The sequence below is a fragment of the Triturus cristatus genome, chromosome 3_2, assembly GCF_964204655.1.
Source record: "Triturus cristatus chromosome 3_2, aTriCri1.1, whole genome shotgun sequence".
NCBI lineage: Eukaryota > Metazoa > Chordata > Amphibia > Caudata > Salamandridae > Triturus > Triturus cristatus.
In genome coordinates this window covers 645,215,251-645,234,180 of record NC_140584.1, presented here as the reverse complement: position 1 = coordinate 645,234,180, position 18,930 = coordinate 645,215,251, and the positions used below count along the sequence as shown (strand labels likewise).

Here is an 18,930-nt window from a genome sequence, read left to right as displayed (position 1 = left end):
CTACTCCCTCCACGACACTCCAAACCACTCCATGACATTCCACTTCACTCCACACCACTCAACTCTATTCTACATCACTCTACACCACTGAACGCCAGTCTCCTTTACACCACTAACTTTTAGTCATGCTGAACAGCAGCCATGCTGGTGTGCAACATAGCTAAAATATATTGGCAACGCTAGTAGCTCTTGCATAGGTGAGATCTATTTGCTCGGTTAATGCTTGTGGTAAGAATGGTAGATCGTACAATTTGTCAACACAACAGGAGCAGCTGTCATAAAAAAAACACCTGCTATGGTCCTAGTAAAACCGTAGGCAATTCCCCCAATAGATTCTCATTACAGCTTTATATTGCTGTCAGATTGAATTCTCCTTTAGTGGTAGATAACTGCTGCCCCGTGTGCTCTGTCTGCATTTACTATGGTTTCATTTATCTCTAACTGTCCTTTACCGTGACCTCTTGGCGCGCACACAATAAAAGCTTAACTCAGAGGTTTTTCCACTCTGGACTAGGTACTGAGGCCTCACCTCCATAACATATGTTACTTATATTCTGACTGGCCTTGGCCATTCTACATTTCCCAGGGTCTCGGGGTCCAGACTTATTGGGTGTGCAATCACTGAACCAAATGATTCCGGTTCTGGAAACACCGAGCCCTGACCTATGCATAGCACTGCAGGACCTGTGGAAAGCTGCTGCGCTCCGACCGTACCTGTATAAGGCAGTATAAGGGTGCCAGCAAATGCTCCACACTCACTTGGTCTTTCATTCCCCCACAACCCAACCCACATGACCCACACCACCAGCCTGAAATCAGCCTCCAAGCACATTTACCGCCTGCTACAGGCAGTTTTTTTTTCTCTCGAATTTATACAGCGCATAGCTGCCCCAGTGACGGGGCGTCCCAGCGCTACCTAAGGAAAAGCTAGTGGACCACTCAGAAACATAGAGAGTAACCTATGCTGGTAAAAGCCAGGTCTTTCGCGCCTTTCGAAATGCCAGATGGTTCCGAAGTCCTCTAATTGAGGTTGGAAGGGAGTTCCAGAGGTGCGCTGCCTGAACCCTGAAAGAACGACCACCTGCTCTAGCTCTCTGAAAACGGGGGGTACAGACCGAGCCAGAGCTAGCCGAATGCAGGGGGCGATTTGGCACATAATAAACCAGCAGATCTGCTAAAATCGGCGGTCCTTCTCGTGTCAAAATTTTATGGGCCACACACAGAGACTTCAAATGAATTATTTTCGCTATCGGCAGCCAATGAAGCTTAGGCAAAAGGTTCGGACCGAACATGATTTGGGAAGTGCTAGCAGGGCACGGGCTGCAGCATTCTGAATTCTTTGGAGGTGAACAATACAAGATTTATTGGCGCCTAAGTACAGAGAGTTACCATAGTCCAGCCTCGATAGGATTGTGGCCTGGAGAATAGTTTGGCGGACTTTAGGTGCAAAATAGCTGAGTAGAGGTTTCAGCCCTCTTAGGAGACCAAAACAGGATCCTGCTAAGGCCTTGGATTGTACATCGAATGACAGCTCACTGTCAATCCAAAATCCTAAATTCTTTACTGCCTTTTTTGGCAGGGGTGCAGGTTTTAATTTGTCAGGCCACCACTTTTCAGACCAGAGGGCACTATCTCTCCCCATCACGAGAATTTCTGACTTGGCAGCATTGAGTTGTAAGCAATTTGCTGTCATCCAGTCAGAGATGGCTGACAGGTCATCTTTAAATTTAAAAAGATTATCACGACATTTTTTTGAAAAGACAATGACAAAGACAGGTTGCAGATATGAGTTGATTTGGGCTTGTTATTTTCCCTGAAAGGGGAAAATACATGCAAGAATTTGACCTGGTATTTCTGGGACTGCGTTATAATTTCCTATTACGCTGGAAATAACTTGTGAACCCTGGTGTTTTGTGTTGGGATACTGACCAGAACTGGAGGTTTTGATGCACTGGTATCTCCTCACATAAATCTGGGGAATTTGTATAGGTCCTTGAGTAAAATAAATTCTTTTTGTAGAGCTCAGCTATTATTATTAATGTTATGAGGGGAATGAGCATGCCAGCCAGGGAAACAGTAAGCAACTTGCTCTCCCCGGAGCAGGAAAAAGAACAACCGTTAAGTTGGGTGTTAGACCTGGCATCTTTAGGCAAGATTTTCCCTGTCTTTGTGCTCTGACCTCCTGTTTTTGACTGTGTGCTGCATTTTGTTTTTGCTGGTTTTAGGACGCTGGACACTTTGCCACTGCTGGCCAAAGTGCAAGAAGTGCAAGTGCTCCTTGTGTAAATTGTGTTGGTGATTGGTTTATCCATGATTGGCATATTTAATTTGGTAGTAAGTCTCATGATTGGCATATTTGATTTGGTAGTAAGTCCCTTGTAAAGTACATCAGCTTTGCCCAGGGTCTGTAAATCAAATGTTACTAGTAGACCTGCAGAACGGATTCTGCCACTCACACAAGTAGCCTTGCAAACATGTCTCAGACCTGCCACTACAGTGTCTGTGTGTGCAGTTTTAAACTGCCATTTCGACCTGGCAACTGCACCCACTTGCCAGGCCCAAAACCTTCCCTTTTACTACATGTAAATCACCCCTAAGGTAGGCCCAAGGCAGCCCCCATGGGCATGGTGCAGTGTACTTAAAAGGTAGGACTTGTATTGGTGTGTTTTACATGTCTTAATAGTGAAATCCTGCTAATTCCGTTTTTCACCATAGCATGGACTATCTCTCCCATAGGGTAACATGGGAATTGCCTTGAAATTATTTTTAGGTGTAATTCCTATTGGGAGCTGATAGAGATTTGGGGTTTGGGGTCTCTGAACTCACAATTTAAAAGTACATCTTTTGGTGAAGTTGGTTTTTATATTGCATGTTTGAAAATGCCACTTTTGGAAAGTGGGCATTTTCTTGCTAACCTTTCTGTGCCTCTGCCTGTCTGTAGAATCCACGTCTGGGTTAGGAAGACAGTTGGGCTCTTGTGCATTCACTCTAGACAGTCACACAAAAGGCGATGAGGTGTGCCTTGCATATTCTGATGGACCATAACCAGGACGGTCCATGGTGATGAGTTAGAGTGGTGGGAGGAGTTGTCACTGACACCTGAATAGGGCTGTGCCTGTCCTCACACAAACATGTCTTCACCCCCCTGTAGTGTGTCTAAAGCCAGGTCAGGAAAAGGCTGGGTCTTGTGCATTACAAAGACTTTCCTTTGAAGTTTGCTTACTTCAAAGGGAGAAAGGGGTATACGTATTTGACCTCTGACACTCTCAAAGCAGAATACTTCTGAAATAAAGAACATTCTGCCAGGAAGAAGAGCTGGATGCTGTAGGAGGGACTGCCACTCTGCTTGTTGCTTTGTTTTACTGGTCTGCTGCTTCTGTCCTGCGAGTGAGAGGACTGGACTTTACTTCCTGTATCCTGCTTCCAAGGTTCTCCAATGACTTGTGCGTGCTTGCCTCCTGTTAAGAAGTCTCAGGACCATCAAATACTTCACCTACTACTGCCTGGGCTCTTCTGCTGAGAGTCTTGACTTGCCAAGTGCTGCCAAATCCAGTTCCTGAGCCCTTGGAAATAGAATCTGGTAAACCGAAGGAGAAAATCCATGCATCGACTGCCAGTGTCTGTTTTTATCGATGCATCGCTACAAACTTCTACGCATCGCCGCTGCTAGCACAGGGGCATATTTCCCAATAAGCGTATTGACCACCGCATCACCGAAGTCCATGATGCATCGCTCCAACTTTGATGCAGCCCCTGCTTCATCGCTGTGGAATTGATGCACTATGCCTGTATTTTCAACGCATCATTCCTGGGCGACTATTTCTTCATCGACGTGGGGGGAGTAGGGGGTGGTTGGGGAAAGCTTTATGTCGCTTTTGTTGCAGGAGGCCGATATTGCAGCTATGCTGCAAAACAGGCCACCAGTAACAAAACGGCCACCCAGGGGTCTAAAACCTGCCCCCACCCAGGCGACCCACCAGGGAAATGCCCGGTGCCCACTACGGCCAGTTAGGCCCTGACAGTAACGCACCCATAGATTTCTATGGACTAAACTGGTTTAACCTTTTAACCCCTTCGTGCGGGCGTGGCGGCACTGTGCTCATGACAAGCCCAATTCGTCATGCTGCACAGTGGAGCTGTGCTCATGACGAGCTGGGCTCGTCACGACTCCGCCCACTAATTGATTGTCCCACACAGGCGGGGAATCAATTACATTTGGGAGTGGCGCGACGGTTATGACGAGCCCAGCTCGTCATGAGCACAGCTCCACTGTGCCTCATGACGAGCTGGGCTCGTCATGAGCATGCAACGGGTTAAAAGCATTATCTTTCCTTGTGTATTCTGGATTTTGGTTGTTTTGGTCTTGTTTTATTCAGATGAATTTATACTATTTTTCTAAACTGGTGTGATGTCCATTTGTAGTGTTTTCACTGTGGGAGACACACACTAAACAGTTCTTCTACACAGTGGCGTAACGAAAGTTGAAGGGGCCCCCCTGCAAGGTACATACAGGGGCCCCCACTCCGGATTTAATCCGGAGCTCCTCGGTGTGAGTACAGTGCTGAGGGGGCTCTCTACAGCGCGGGGACCCCCTGCACTGCGGGGGATGCGGGGGCCTGTGTTACGCCTCTGCTTCTACACAACAGTTGTCCACAGAGAAGAGAGCTACGTGGAGAGGCAGAGGGCAACACACATTAAACAGTTCTTCTACACAACACTCGTGCATCACAACATTTCAGGAGAGGAGAGTTACCTGGACAGACACACTAAGCAGTTCTTGTACACATTCATGTGAGTAATTAATTGATACTTTGCGCACAATGCAAACATGCAAATGCTACCCCCGCAATTGCTAAATTGTGCAGCTTTACTGTTTTTAATAATTTTTTTTAATTGAGTTTTAGAAAAAGTCACCGAAGTAAACAGATCAGTATTAATATACTATAGAATTGAACATCTACTTGTATAGCTCATTTTGCAGCTTTGCTAACTGCACGAATAAGTTCATGAGTAATTTGCACATTTTCCGAGCGAAAGTCAGACTTTGCGAAATCGGCTTCAGATATCCGCTACAAGAAGTTATTTTTCAAGGCAATGTGGTGTTGGTACTCTCTCCTGTGGATAATGTAGGGCTGTATAAAGTTCACCCGGACATAAATCATTGATGTGTTTCATGGCCTCGCCAGGGGCAAAGCAATAAAGGAAGAAACAGAAATGCTGACTAAATATATTGCAGCTGAAAAACACTTTGTAAAGGTAACCCGAAGGTGTGAACACAAAAGAAAGTTAGTGTCAAGAAAGTTTTGTTTCATTTCTGCGCCATGATTGTTATGTTATTTATTTATTACAAAGCCCAGCGTACACCAGACCTTCTGTGACCTAATGACGTAGCTTATTGGCTGAACTGGTTTAACTGGAAAGAAACAGAAGAAACAAACAAACTTGGGGGCATATTATCAAGAAACGGCGTTAAAATTATCGCCGCTTTAGCGGCAGAAAACTGCCGCTAAAGCGGCGATAATGGGCTTTACAATATGCCGCAGAGAATTCCCATAAAAGCCCATGTTCTGCTGTCAACATGGGCTTCTATTGGAATTCTCTGCGGCATATTATCAAGCCCATTATCGCCGCTTTAGCGGCAGTTTAACGCGGTGCTTGATAATATGCCCCATAAAGAGTATTAAGTTGACGAATTCAGAAACGGTTCGGTTGGTATCGGGAGAGAAGTTGACAACTTCAGAGATAAAACGTTATTCAAAGAGGGGAACTGTTTTGTGCTGAAATTCAGGAAAGAAGATTCCTGCTACAAAGTTAAAGAGCGCTCAATGCCTTAGCCCAGGCGATTGAGAATGTTGTGTCTCCTTGCTGAGCTGCACATCATGAGTGAGTGACTAAGGACATGGAGGCTGAATGTTGAGGAAAGGACGCGACCCGATGGGTACTCACCATATACCAGATGTGGGCAGCCATCGTAGATCTGTGGAATGGGGCTTATGTGATCGCGTGAGAAAACCGGGAAAGGAGTCTTTTCAGCTGGATGAAACACAAGTACCATAATATAGCCTTGATGGGACTAGTGCATGGACAACTGAGCTGTGGTGATTGGCTTGAATAAATGGTAGCATTCTTTTCATTATTTTAAGTGGTAGAAAACCACAGGCACCAAGTTTGTTCATATGAGTGTTTAGGGAGAAACTGACAGCAATTTGAATTCCAAGATACCGCACCGTCTCTACGGGTTTACTTGAGGATCCGTCTTGAGGGCATAGTTTTGGCCCTGGTTTATGTGACAGTCATAAACTCCGTTGGGCGACCTCAACATACAGGTAAAATTGTAGGTCCAAATGTTTCAGCAGCTTAGCCTCGGGAAACAGGTAGAGGTTAAAAATATGTGGAGAGCCCAGTGATGAATGATCTTTGGGCTGGAATTACAATTGAGCAGAGCGACTGGTTGCCTTTTGTCTTTCCAACTGTTGCTTAACTAGTCCTGTGATGCCAACTTCTCCTAGTCTTCCAAGGAGAAAGGGCTGGATGGTGTTAAATGGCACTGAGAGATCTAATAAAGCTAGGGCACCTATTACACCGATATCTACTAAACTCCGGATGTCATCTAAGATGACGATGACTGCAAGCTCGGTTAAAAACCAATTTGTGGTGGCTCGAGCAGATTTCTCTTTCAGTGAAGGCTTGAAATTGATCCAAAACAGTTTTTAAGAGTTTTCATAAATATTTAAACAAGGACATTGGTTGTTCTTTATAGTGGATTCACGCAATGCGTATTACAATACTATTACATAATGTTATGTTATGTCATGTAATTTGAACTTGAATAAGATCATGTAAACCAATGGTTCTTGGTGCCTGAGTAAGTGGTTATTAAGTAGCCAATTAGAAAGCTAGTTTGAAAACTCCCGCCTAATAGCCATATGTATGTTTAAACTACCAGGTTTTTAAGTTCTTCAAAAATGCAACAAAATCAGTTTCCAATTGTAGATGACCTGAAGGGGAATTTCACAATGTGGGAGCAGGGACAGAAGAAACTCAATTCTCACCTACATTTCCTGAAATATCTAAGAATGGTTAAGTAGCTCGATCCAGAGGGTCTAAGTGTTTGTGTGGGAATGCTTTTCTTACTTTTCCTATTTAGAGACCAGAGGCTGTGCCTTTGATACCTTTAAGCATGATACAGCAGTTCTTAAATTATATCCTCTGTTTTTGTGGCAGCCAATGCAGTCCTTTCAGGTTAGGTGTTACATGGGAAGTCCTGGGGAGTTTATAAATGAGGCAAGCAGCCTCATTTTGTATAACTTGCAGTCTGTGGGTGACATTATTAAGGAGACCTAGACAGATGTGATCTAGAGCTGAGCAAACCCGCTTACCATTAGTCTTCCGATTAATTTTTTTGTGCGACTGAGAGGTGATGATAGTTAGCACTTGGCCAAATACATTTGAATTAACAGTGTAACTCATTTGGCTGCACAAAAAGGAATCAAAATATAAGGTTACAAAGTTTTATAACAGTCAGGTTAATATAAATCGATATCAATACCATGCTACAAAGGTGCAGAATCACAACTGGAAAGCCGAACCTCCTGAAGACCTTCAAGTGCATCAGTAAGAGACAAACAAAAAGTTCAGCCACAGCAATACAAAGAATTAACAGGAGAGTCTGGTGCTCAGAGAAGAGTCTTTGATCTTCTCTCCTAAACATGAGTAAAATCTAAAGTCCTCAAATCTGGAGTCTTAAACTAAAGAGGATGATTAAGTCTAAAAGGATCTCAAAAAGGTTGGGAAAATCCCCCAAAAAGCTGTGGGAAGTTGTGCAAAGGTGGCAGCATTTCAGAAGCTTGGTCAAGAGTCTTCAAGGGATAGGGCAACAGGTGCTAGCCTAAGCCACTCACAGCAAAGAATCAAAGGGTAAGCCGAGAGGTCTGTACCTCTCAAACTCCAAGGAAAAAGTGGCTAACCTCAACCTTTGGGAACATTATTTAATACCACACAAATCTTTGGGTAACACCAATTGATCACACTATCAGGAGCTCCATTGTGCTTTGCATTCTCACGTTGTAAGCTAATACATAACAAACTCTCCCATGACTGTCCTGAAAACAACATCATCCTTGGGTACTTGCAGCTCCTTGCAGCATTGCTGAATAAACTTGTCAGTTAATGCTCTGGTTCCTTGTCAAGGTCTTCTTCGTTGGCTTTCTATCCCTAATACAAATTTGCATCTATTCTCAAACTAACAAACCATGTGAACGTACCTGCAAGGGGAAAGTCAGGCAAGCAGAAATGGAAACAGTATTTTATGCAGAACAAAATACATGCCCATTCATGCTAACTTAAAATATTAGCTCAATTATGCATATTTAATATACATGTGCACATTCCACTACAATGGATTAGAAATGTCAGTACATTAGATTTAGAACTGGTTTCATGTTGCATTCCAATAAATTTGAAATAACTTTAAATGCACAAATACAAGTGTGACTGAGAACTGCATTATAAATACCAATGCTAAAACATTAGTGCAAGCGTTTACATATATCATTCTCATTTCTAGTGTAAATACATTTTGATAACGTGAGAATGGTTCTTATCAGGTGTCTAATGAGCTTATCATTTTAATAATGTTAAGGCACACAATATATATGATTCCTAGTTCTACAGTGAATGCACTTCAGTACAAAGTTCAAGTACAACACCTTACATTAATACTTTTAGGGCACACAAGTATGTAGTGCAAAGTGCACATCTAGGTTGTGTAGTTGTGACCTGTAAGGCTGGAGCCAAAATTAAGCCGCTTCAGATGGAATTGGAATAGTTCAGTCTTGATTAGATAGTAGCCTTAATTACAGTTTTTAAGAATTCTAGTTGTAGCAGGGTAGGTACATTTCATTATCAGTTTACTAGATAAATACATTTTGAAACCACCACTCCTATCAAAGATGTCATTGTCAACCGATTGCCCACAAGTACGCCTAGGCATTCTGCCAATGTCTTGGTTGTAGGTGGGTCTCCCATTCCAGTTGGCCAGTGACGGCTATCCTAGTGGTTCAATCTGTTGTTTAGAATCCCAGTATTTGTTTGTTTGGCATTTAGTTTTAGTTGATTGTTGCCCATCCACCTCCAAATGCACTTCATGATGTCCTGAAATTCTAATTGTGTAACTATAGAGCTGTCGAAGGCAAAGAAGTAGCTGCGAGTCACACGCATAATTGTACATTCTGCATCCTCTTGATGGCACCTCCTTTATCAGGGTCCTGGCACACATACTGAAGAAATGTGGAGATAAAGAGGAACCCTGAGGGGCTCCACAGGGCCATCATCAGGGACATCTTTAATGACACGAGAGAGATAAGAACTTGCCCCCAAAAGTGAACTGTTATTCACACGTTTTCAAATCAAATGAGCACAAGTATGCAGTTATTTTTTTACAGACACACTCTACAAATATCCCTCTCGATTTCACATGCCCAGAAAGGTTTACTTACTAGCTTCCTTTCTAAACCCCATCCCATTTCTCGTATGCCTCCCTCACGAGGATTGCAAAGGGATGTTTGAGCTTAAATTGACACCTAATCATAGAAAAACAAGCATTTACAATGCAATGGTCTCGGCATTGGTAAAGTTAGAGCTATTGGCATTGCTCATGACATTATTTTTGTTTATGTTTTTGTTTTTAAAACATTTAGAGAAACGGCATTGTTATTTACAATGTCAATAGTTTAATCTCTCTCATACAAAACATTTGCCATGTAGGATATTTTGCCATTCATGTTTGAACTGCTGTAGTGGAAACTCCATGACTCAGAGACATTGGCTTGTGCTTCCACATTGTATCGTATTTTGAACATTCTGTGATTAGAAACATATCCCACTTTGTGAGTATATTTTAATGTCAATAACTCATTATAACCTTAAATAATCATGTGTATCCATTGGTTGATTAAACTGGGCAGTGAAATGTCAAACAAATACAAACAATTGGGATGTTTGCGCATTCCGGCCACACCTCTTGCTCCGCCCACTGATCCGATCCTTGGGTTATTCCCGCCCTCTGATTCTCCGCCTACAGTTCCCCTACTTTTTTCCCCCCACTTCGACCATTGGGTTAAGTTAACACCTTGACATCTAAGCCACGTCCTATAAGCACAAGTAAAGAAGGCTGCCTGAGATACCTAATATGGAGTGTAGTTGCTGCCACTAAAGATGCACCCTATTTTGCGGATTTCTGTTTCACTGGCTGCCTGAGTTGTGAAGGAAGTCACACAAAATGTTTTGCCTGGTCGGTGTGCACATGTGGCTGTGGTGTGAGAGACAAACCTGTTTTCTGCACTCGTCTAGACAAAGTCTGCATGAAACACGAAGCATGACCAAAGGAGTCTGTCCCAGGTTTGAAATCACCCCACCACCACCCCCTCCTAGAAGCGCATCTGGCCCTTTTCCCATTTACAATGCAATGGTCTTGGCAATATTATAGGTAGAGCTATTGGTATTGCTAATTTTTTTAAATCATTTTTGTATCCCTAAATAAATGGCATTGTCATTTCAATTGGCATTAGCTTTTTTGTTGCATATGTGATACCAATTGCATTAGCAGAGAGAGAGTGAGGTAGTGAGATAGAGAGAGAGAGAGTGAGGTATTGAAATAGAGAGTGAGGTAGTGAGAGAGAGTGAGGCAGATAGAGAGTGAGGTAGTAAGATAGAGAGTGAGGTAGATAGAGAGTGAGGTAGTGAGATAAAGAGAGTGAGGTAGTGAAAGAGTGAGGTAGTGAGGGAGAGGGATGTTGTGAGGTAGTGATATATAAGCATAGAGTGATGTTGTGATGTAGTGAGATAGAGAGCGAGGTGGTGAAAGAGAGAGTGAAAGTGAGTTAGTGAGATAGAAAGAGTGAGGTAGTGAGATAGAGAGAGAGTGTGTAGCTCATCGATTACAATATAATATACTTCAATGAACTCGAGTGCAACTCGCCCCACCCCCGACGCCATAACCACACTCTTAAACCATCTACCTTACCGAAGCACATGTATCACATTGAAATGCCTTTTACAAATACCTCAGCCTTTCTGCTCCAAGCTCGACAGACGATCCCCTGCCCCCGCGTGTGCAACAATCACTTATTTAGCCCCCAACTAGCCTGCAGCTTCCATCCAACGGAAGGGGGGGTGGGAGCTTTGTGAACACAGACAGTGGGTGGGGATGGGAGCAAAGCAACAGAAATGTAAACAAGCACAGCACGCGAAAGTGAAAGCGACCGCATTTGGACCAAAAATACACACACTTCAATAAAATATGTATTGCTATCCATAAAAGGCTGGTAGGTCTGGGTACACTCAATTACGGAAGGAAGGGAGGGCGGTCAAGGGATAAACGGTAAGAAAGGGATGGCAGCAAGGGGATAAAATGCAAGAAAGGGAGGGCGGGAGATAGTTAAAAGGGAAGGAAGGCGAGTTGGGAAAAACTCATTATGGAGCGACATCACACTAGCACCCTATGCTCCCCTGTTACCTTCTGCGCATGACCCAGGCCAATGCTCACCGCAACCTCGCCTTTGTCGCCGCCCGCCTTTTCATGGTGGTGTCCGTAGGCAGCTGGGCACTGCCTCCTTTCCGGATCGCGGGAGTTCTCTCAGCACTACACCCCCTGAATCGAGGTTGCCGAGTCGATAACATGCCCAGGCATGTCCTGCAGACGTTCATTTAAGGGCCGTATGGGCGCTTTTCGTGGCAGCCACAGACTGGCCTGCTGAGGGGTTTGCGAGTCACTCGGCCTCCCCTTGCGGATGCCGTGGCTACATACTGCAGGCCGCCGGGTAAAGTGATTTAGGAAGCATGCCTTATGGTAATAATACCCACGTTGTTCAAGTCTGTGCAAACTGGAGCAGGAAACAATAGTTTTTGTTGTTAGCGTTGTGAAAGTGAAAGAAACTAAGAATTAAATGTAATGCATCTCTCTTCCAAATATATTACTGCCATTGACTTTAAGGAAATACATCTCAATTGGATACATATATTTTTTCAGGCGGTTTGATCTGATGTGAGGCAATTGTTTTTTTAAGGCTTCTTTCAAGCGGCAGGACTTTCAAGTCCTCTTTCTGGGCCCCGCAGTTATACATTGTAAACTAACCTGACAAAGCAGGGGAGCGAGTCCGAGGCAGTCTGGGAGCTACGGGTCGCTCGCGATCGACCTTTTGGAGGTTCCTGTTTTAAAGTGACATCACGGACATGGCTCAGTGAGTTAAAGGCTTGCTGTTGGTAAATGGCAGTTCAAACTTAGCCTTTTAACACGTGTTTTAGTGGCGGCGTACAAATACAGTACGAAGCGCTAGATTATTTTCTTTCTTACTTTTCTCCGAGCATTAACAAGGGATTTTAGCATAGCCAGGCGCACATGGAAATGGTTCCCACACCAGTCTTGGGGCTAATGTTCCCACACTGCTGGGGCTGCAGCAGCAACTGTGTTGCACTGATTTACAATGCTATCAGCTTGCAGTAGCAAGTACGTGCTGAATGTGTCAGCCTACACCGGCGGGAAGCGAGTGTCCCGGGGCACCGCATGGGTGGGAACAGCAAGGAGATAAAAACGTGCCTCTTTTTTAATGTACAGGTAATGAGTTTCTTCCCTCCAGAAATTAATGCCAGCATATTTTATAGCGTATGTACGTGCATTAAGTCACGGTGTGCAGTTCGCGGTGTACCTTCAGTCAGAGGCGCAACTAGAGTCAAATTTCGGGGGGGGGCTAAGAAAAGATTTCGGGGGGGGCTGAAACTTGAAGCAATCGGTAGAGTGGAGCTGCAGGGGCTCTTAGAAGGGGTGAAACAACAGCGAGGCCTCATTAACATGCAAATGGTCTTTTAAAGACCTTTGAAGTGCTCGGGTGCGGCTGTGTTTCTGCCCGGAAGCTGTCTCAGCCCGGGCTGCCACACACGACGGGGGGTGGGGGCTGAAGCCCTGTGAGTCCAATGGGTGTTGCGCGCCTGCCTTCAGTTTTGATAGAAACTCTTCACACAACAAAAGTGGGAGCGAGACGGGGCACACACACACCCTTCCCCCCCCCCCCACACACGCGCACGCGCCCCCACACTCGGCGCTTTATCCTTGCTGCTTCTTGTCACAGTGCCTTATGCAGCCCCTCCGGGACAATAGGCGGTGACCAGACATTTCGCCTTTGAGACAATGGTGCCCTTTGCTGGCTGACAGGCCTCTCAAGACGGCCTTTCTGTTCGAGAGATAAACCGTTGCGTTATCTGCGCGGGACAATGCTGCGTGAAGTGGTAGCGTCCCTAGCGCCGATATCAAGCAGTCCAGTGTGGTCAGCGCAGAGTCAATGTTGTTCTTTGTAATTTCATGGCACACTCGAGAGCATTCCTGTTGTGTTGAACGGGTCATTCGTATTGTTCCCCCTCCCGCCCCACCTTGGTTTCACCCTGGCTGTAAAGCAGGGGATGGCCTCGAGGGTCCGCGGGGTGGGAGCTGCAGACCCCACCAGAGGGGCGACAGCTGGATAAAGAGTCGCTGGAGCCCTTCATGGGAGGTCCGGCAGGGCAGGGACGCTGCTGTCGGTGGCAGATGTTGCTTGGACCCGAGATTTATCTCTGGGGCGCTCCTCGGGCAGAAGAAGGGCCCACAGGTCAACAGGACGGGTTCGACTTAAAGTGGCAATGTCCCGGGGTAAGGCGAGGTCATCGCGTGCGTCGTGGGCAACCAGTGAAAGCTCTGGGTGTCCCAAGCATTGGGTTTTAACCATGGACCAGCGGACCCCAGTTTACACAATGACAATATTGTCTGTCACTGTACTGTGCCCCGAGGCTCCGCTCTGCCCATACCACTGTTTAATTGGTAGATGCGTCCTTTGTGTCACGTGCTGGCGCAGCATTTACAGCCACATGTACTGATAGTACACAACTCTAGATCATTTTGGTAAATAAATTGGAGCGCAGCCTAATATCAGAACATGCTTAGATCATGTGTAACTGCACGAGAGAGGGCTTCCTTGGCCTTACAGGAGCAACAAGGCAGAGCAAAAGGCACACCACCGCCTTTCTCCGAGGCACAGCAGAAATGCCTCGGAGAAAGGGAGCGTCCTTTTCGGATTCGGGGGCGTGTTTTGCTGTTGTCTCCTCCCTGAGACTTTTCGCAAAAAACACGCCCCCCGATCCGAAAAGGACGGGGCATGATTGGAGTGACGGGACCTCTTCTCCAATGGCTGGCCAGCATTTACTAGGCCAGCCAATGGAGAACAGGGGAGAAGAGGGGCGGGTTCAAGCCCCTCTTCTCCCAAGTCATTATCTCTCGCGAGCGAGACTGCGCAAGCGCAGCCATCGCTAGCCGAGACCTAAAAAGACGCTGTGACTTTTCACAAACTTTACTAAAGTATATTTATTTACAAATTACTAAGAATACAAAAAAATCACAATTAAAGCACATGTGGTTAGAAATAACCACGGGAAGTTGCCAATGAGTTTCTTAGAGGACCAGGTTCTCTTTGAAGCCCAACCGAAAAAAGTCCCATATACTGTGAAAAACAGTATGGACGAGCAGTGTTTTTCTTGTGTGGTGAGTAATGCAACACAGTTATAAATATATTTGGGCATGCACTTATTGTGATGTTGTTAGATGTCATGCCACTATACGCTTCTATGATGTCATTGTCTTTCTCATCGACTCTTATGTGATGCCACGAAATCATTATTTATGGTATAAACAGTGGCCTTGCATGCTATGGGGTTGTCATTTATTACATGTCATTATTATTCCACTATTATGATGTCATTATGGCTTGTGGGCCTAACACGTGACTGACATTGCCCTAGCCCTGCTGGTCGTACTGGAGGCCGATGCCATTCTTCGGTTTGCATGGCACCCGCTTGTTGCCTACGCTTCTGAAGCTTTTATCCTCTCTTGAATCACAGCGAGACCCTTTCGGCAGAGACCCTGATGAGAGCGAAGCAGATTGGCTTCTCTGACAAGAAGATTGGAAAGTGCATGGGGCTGAATGAGGCCCAGACCCGTGAGCTTAGGCTCAGCAAGAACATCACGCCTTGGGTGAAGCAGGTAAGGACCATTGGACACAGCAGTGTCAGGTTTGTTTTCAGATGTCCAGTTGGTGCTGTAAACAGGCCTGCATCAGCAATGAAACAAATGTGGGGAATGAATGAAGAACACTGGCAGCGCACGTGATCTGGACCACGGCACGTTTTCTCCCTCCATCTCGGTTTACTCAGTCAGTAGCTCAAATGTTCGTAACAGATATGTATTGGCTGGAAGTTTGCTCTGTGGATTGGATTTTTAGTCCAGATATGATGCCTAGATGATAGGAGAACCTTTAATGGGAATGACTGGTTCCTCATCTGGCCCTGCATTTCAGAGTCATGTGGTGGCCTTTTAGGAAATCTCCCACATTTTTTGGAGGACAGTTTTCTCTCATTTCGAGATATGGTTAACCGTAACATTTTCTATCGCTGCAGCATGCTGGGAGCTCTCAATTAGGGTTGACTTGAGGCTTGGTACAGTTCTGATTTGGATACATTGAATTCCTAAACTCTGCTATTGGGAAACCTTAGGATTTTGTCTGTCACACAATTCTAAAAAACGTATTTTGAGAGCACATTGCCTTGCCGGGCCCTGATCAGCTCAATGGGATATCCGCAGTTCTGAGCCGCCTATTGGAATTCCTAATGGGAATGACTCCCGCCTCCTGCAGTGTTTTATCAGTAGCACAACCTTAGTGAAGGCTTCCCAAGCACTGCTGATGAACTCATGAACTGATGGATGATGTTTTTATTTCCAGATTGACACACTGGCAGCAGAGTACCCTGCGGTCACAAACTACCTCTACCTCACATACAATGGAAATGTAAGTTGAGTACCTCCTACATTTTTCTTCAACGTCAGTCTACTAAATGTATCAGGAAGGATTGTGATGATATGTCTACTCCTATTTGGAGTCCCTCACAGACCCAGACACAGTACAACTTTCACTTAGAATATCTTGCAAACCCTGGCCCACCAGTTCTTAGCTATTCCAATCAGAGCAGCTGCACAACTCAGAACGCGCATCTCAGTCCTGGCTCACTCATTCCAAGTAAGGACCTCAACCTAGGTCTGTCAACGCACCTCAGCCCTGGCCCGCCATGTACAAAGATTCCAGTCCATGGCCTCACATAGCTGGGTCTCTGTCCCGTACCCTTTAATTCATTCATTCATAGTTATTCAAGGCATGCCCTCACACAGTTGCGCAAATACACCGGAATCCTATCTGAACCCCTCATATGATTTAGGTACGAGAGTCAACCCTCAGCTCTGCCAAAGGACCTTGCGGTTAATCTGCGACTCCTTTGCATTTTCAGTGAAACAAATTCCTGCATTTTTGCCATTTCACTACATCATTAATCTTCTGCACTCATGCTATAGCTGTTTTGGAAATGATGTCATTCTGCCACCGACTCAGTGCAGCCACCTGCATCAAAGGCTGTGCTACCAGCAGAGCTCTCCTAGCAAACTATAAAGCTGGGTGGTTTAGACTTGCCTGTCCCCCTCTATATGCTACACGATAAGTGTTGTCATCATACATGATGTGGAATGTCTTAGCACATATGATGACAAAACACAGTGAACAGCCTTCCATCCACACCCCCTATGTGGTGTAGCTTGCTGCCCATGTAGGCCATCGCTTTAGTGTTCCACATAGGGTGGTAAGCTCTCTATAAATGCTGTAGTACAATACAATGTCTCAAGTTAGAAGTGGTCAACTGTCCAAAATACTACTAATTAGCAATTTGTTCTCATCTGTCTGTTTGCCCTCTATTTCTGTCTAGATGTCAGCCTGTTTGTGTATCTGTTCCTCTCTCTCTCTTGTTTGCTCACTCGCTCTCATGTTCTGCCTAATCATCTTCTTCTTCTGTTATGTAATCTGTCTTTAACTAGTTCTCTTCCCTGAAACTTTGACCATATGATATGATTATCCTCCTCGTTGTTTGCTGCCTTTTGGTTAAAGATGTGCCTTTTTTGGCCATAATGGAGTGATTGATAGTGCAATGCCATGCAGACAGTGAATCATAAGTTACTTTTCTTTTTTTTCTCAGGAACATGATATAAAATTTGATGACCACGGCATGATGGTGCTCGGTTGTGGACCCTACCATATTGGTAAGATTCTTTGAGATTTTTCATTATGAAAGGCCCTCGCCTAATCAGACTTCTGCAATTCATATTATACCGACAACTGAAGTAAACAGAACACTGAGAAAATTGCAGTAGACTGAATATTTATTTCTACAAAGAAGTTAATCATGACAAAATGGCTGGACCTTTTGTGAGCTGTATTGTCTGGTCCTCAAGTGGGATGCATTCTCATGGGTTAGTGGTCTGTCATATTGACCAATCCTTAGGTTGGGTAAGAGGAATGGTCCTTAAGTTTGGTGGGTTGATTGGTCCCAAATCAATAGCGCTGACTGTTTCTCATGTTGCATTGACTTGTCATTAGGTGGGGTGTGTTGACTGGCTTTGCGTTGTGATCATTGTCAAATTTTCAAGCAGGTGAGTTGACTTGTCCACAGATTGAGTGGAGTGAATACTGCTACAGTTCTGCGCCACTTTTTGACTAGCTTTGCACTATAGAAATAACACACACATGCATACTTAGATCAGGAGCATTGATTGGTCCGCAGGTTTGGAGTGTTGACTTTCCCTGTGTTGGGAGCATTGATTTGTGTTTAGGGCTGGTGCTTTCACTGATGGCGTTGGCAGATTTCCAGGGCGGATGCACTGGCTTGTCCTCAGGTCACATGCATACCTTACATACATTCAGAGAAGGTAGAAGGGTTTCATATCTTGGTTATGTCTTAACCAGCTTGTGAGGTTGCACAAAGTGTGTATCTTTTTTTCCCTTGATGAGCAGTTAAGTCTTGAGGAGGATTTAGTAATGTCCACCTGTGTAGCTTTTGACTTCTAAGATCTGCTCTTAGCCTGGCCATAACTGTGACGAAAGCAATTCTTGAGGTGAAGTATCTGGAGCATTACTCAATGTTTGGGGTTGATGAAGTTGGGAGGCTCCACTCCCACAGCACATTTCTCAATATGCGTAGGCATCAATGGTGCACTTTCTAAGTGCCCTTGTGTTAGGCCTTTGTTCAAGGACAAATTCCAGAGCATGTTTTGTGGGAACAGGGTGGATGGACCTGGATCATGGAGAAAGAATGCCAGTACCTGAATGACTCATCTCCCACACGGCCAGCACTGTGCAATAGGCTTTTGAGATTACCTCCAAAAATACTATCTTGTGGTCTCACTGAATTTCTTGATAAGGGGTCAGTTGCAGTTCTGTGTATATGGTACTGTACATTTTACAAATTGAGACAGGTACATGCTGTAGATAAACAGTAATTTGCATTAATGCTAAAGGCATTTTGTAGTTGAAAGATATGTTGATTTATTATTACTTGTCTGAAATTGTAAATGTCTTTATTTAAACACTGCGGGGCTTATTTACAAGCCCCGTGAGCTGCCAGAAGTCACTTTTTAGGTCTCGCTGAGCCCAGCGCATGCGCTAGCTCGAAGAGACATTTTGGAGTCGAGTTTTCAAAGTGCTGCTGGCTGGCCTAGCGCTTGCGTTCACGCGCCAGCAGCACTTTGAAAACTCGTGCTTTAGCGTGTCATCGCGATCACTTTCGCTTTCAGAGCGATCGCAATGACTTTCGCTTTTATGGCCGCGCGGCGTTACTTTTACTGCTGCGCAGCGTTACTTTTACTGCTGCGCAGCTAATTCTTGTTATTTTTTTATTTACCGATCCAACGCAGATCGGTACATAAAAAGAAAAAACGTCCTTCTTCATTACGTAGGTGTGCGCATGTGTATTGCATGCGCTTATAAATGAGGCCAATAAGAGGGTTCTCTGTTTACTCTGTAGCCTTGCTGCACTGTT

At 44.9% G+C, this 18,930-nt stretch overlaps 1 protein-coding gene across 1 annotated transcript in view; it reads left to right on the top strand.

Moving 5' to 3' along the window:
* The window catches only part of CPS1 (carbamoyl-phosphate synthase 1), a 215,946-nt gene that overhangs the window by 87,592 nt on the left and 109,424 nt on the right, over positions 1 to 18,930 (top strand). Inside the window, exons 22-24 of the mRNA XM_085648589.1 lie at positions 14,920 to 15,061; positions 15,798 to 15,863; positions 17,092 to 17,155. Coding sequence (XP_085504715.1) covers positions 14,920 to 15,061; positions 15,798 to 15,863; positions 17,092 to 17,155 — 272 coding nt within the window. The remainder of the gene's footprint in view (positions 1 to 14,919; positions 15,062 to 15,797; positions 15,864 to 17,091; positions 17,156 to 18,930) is intronic.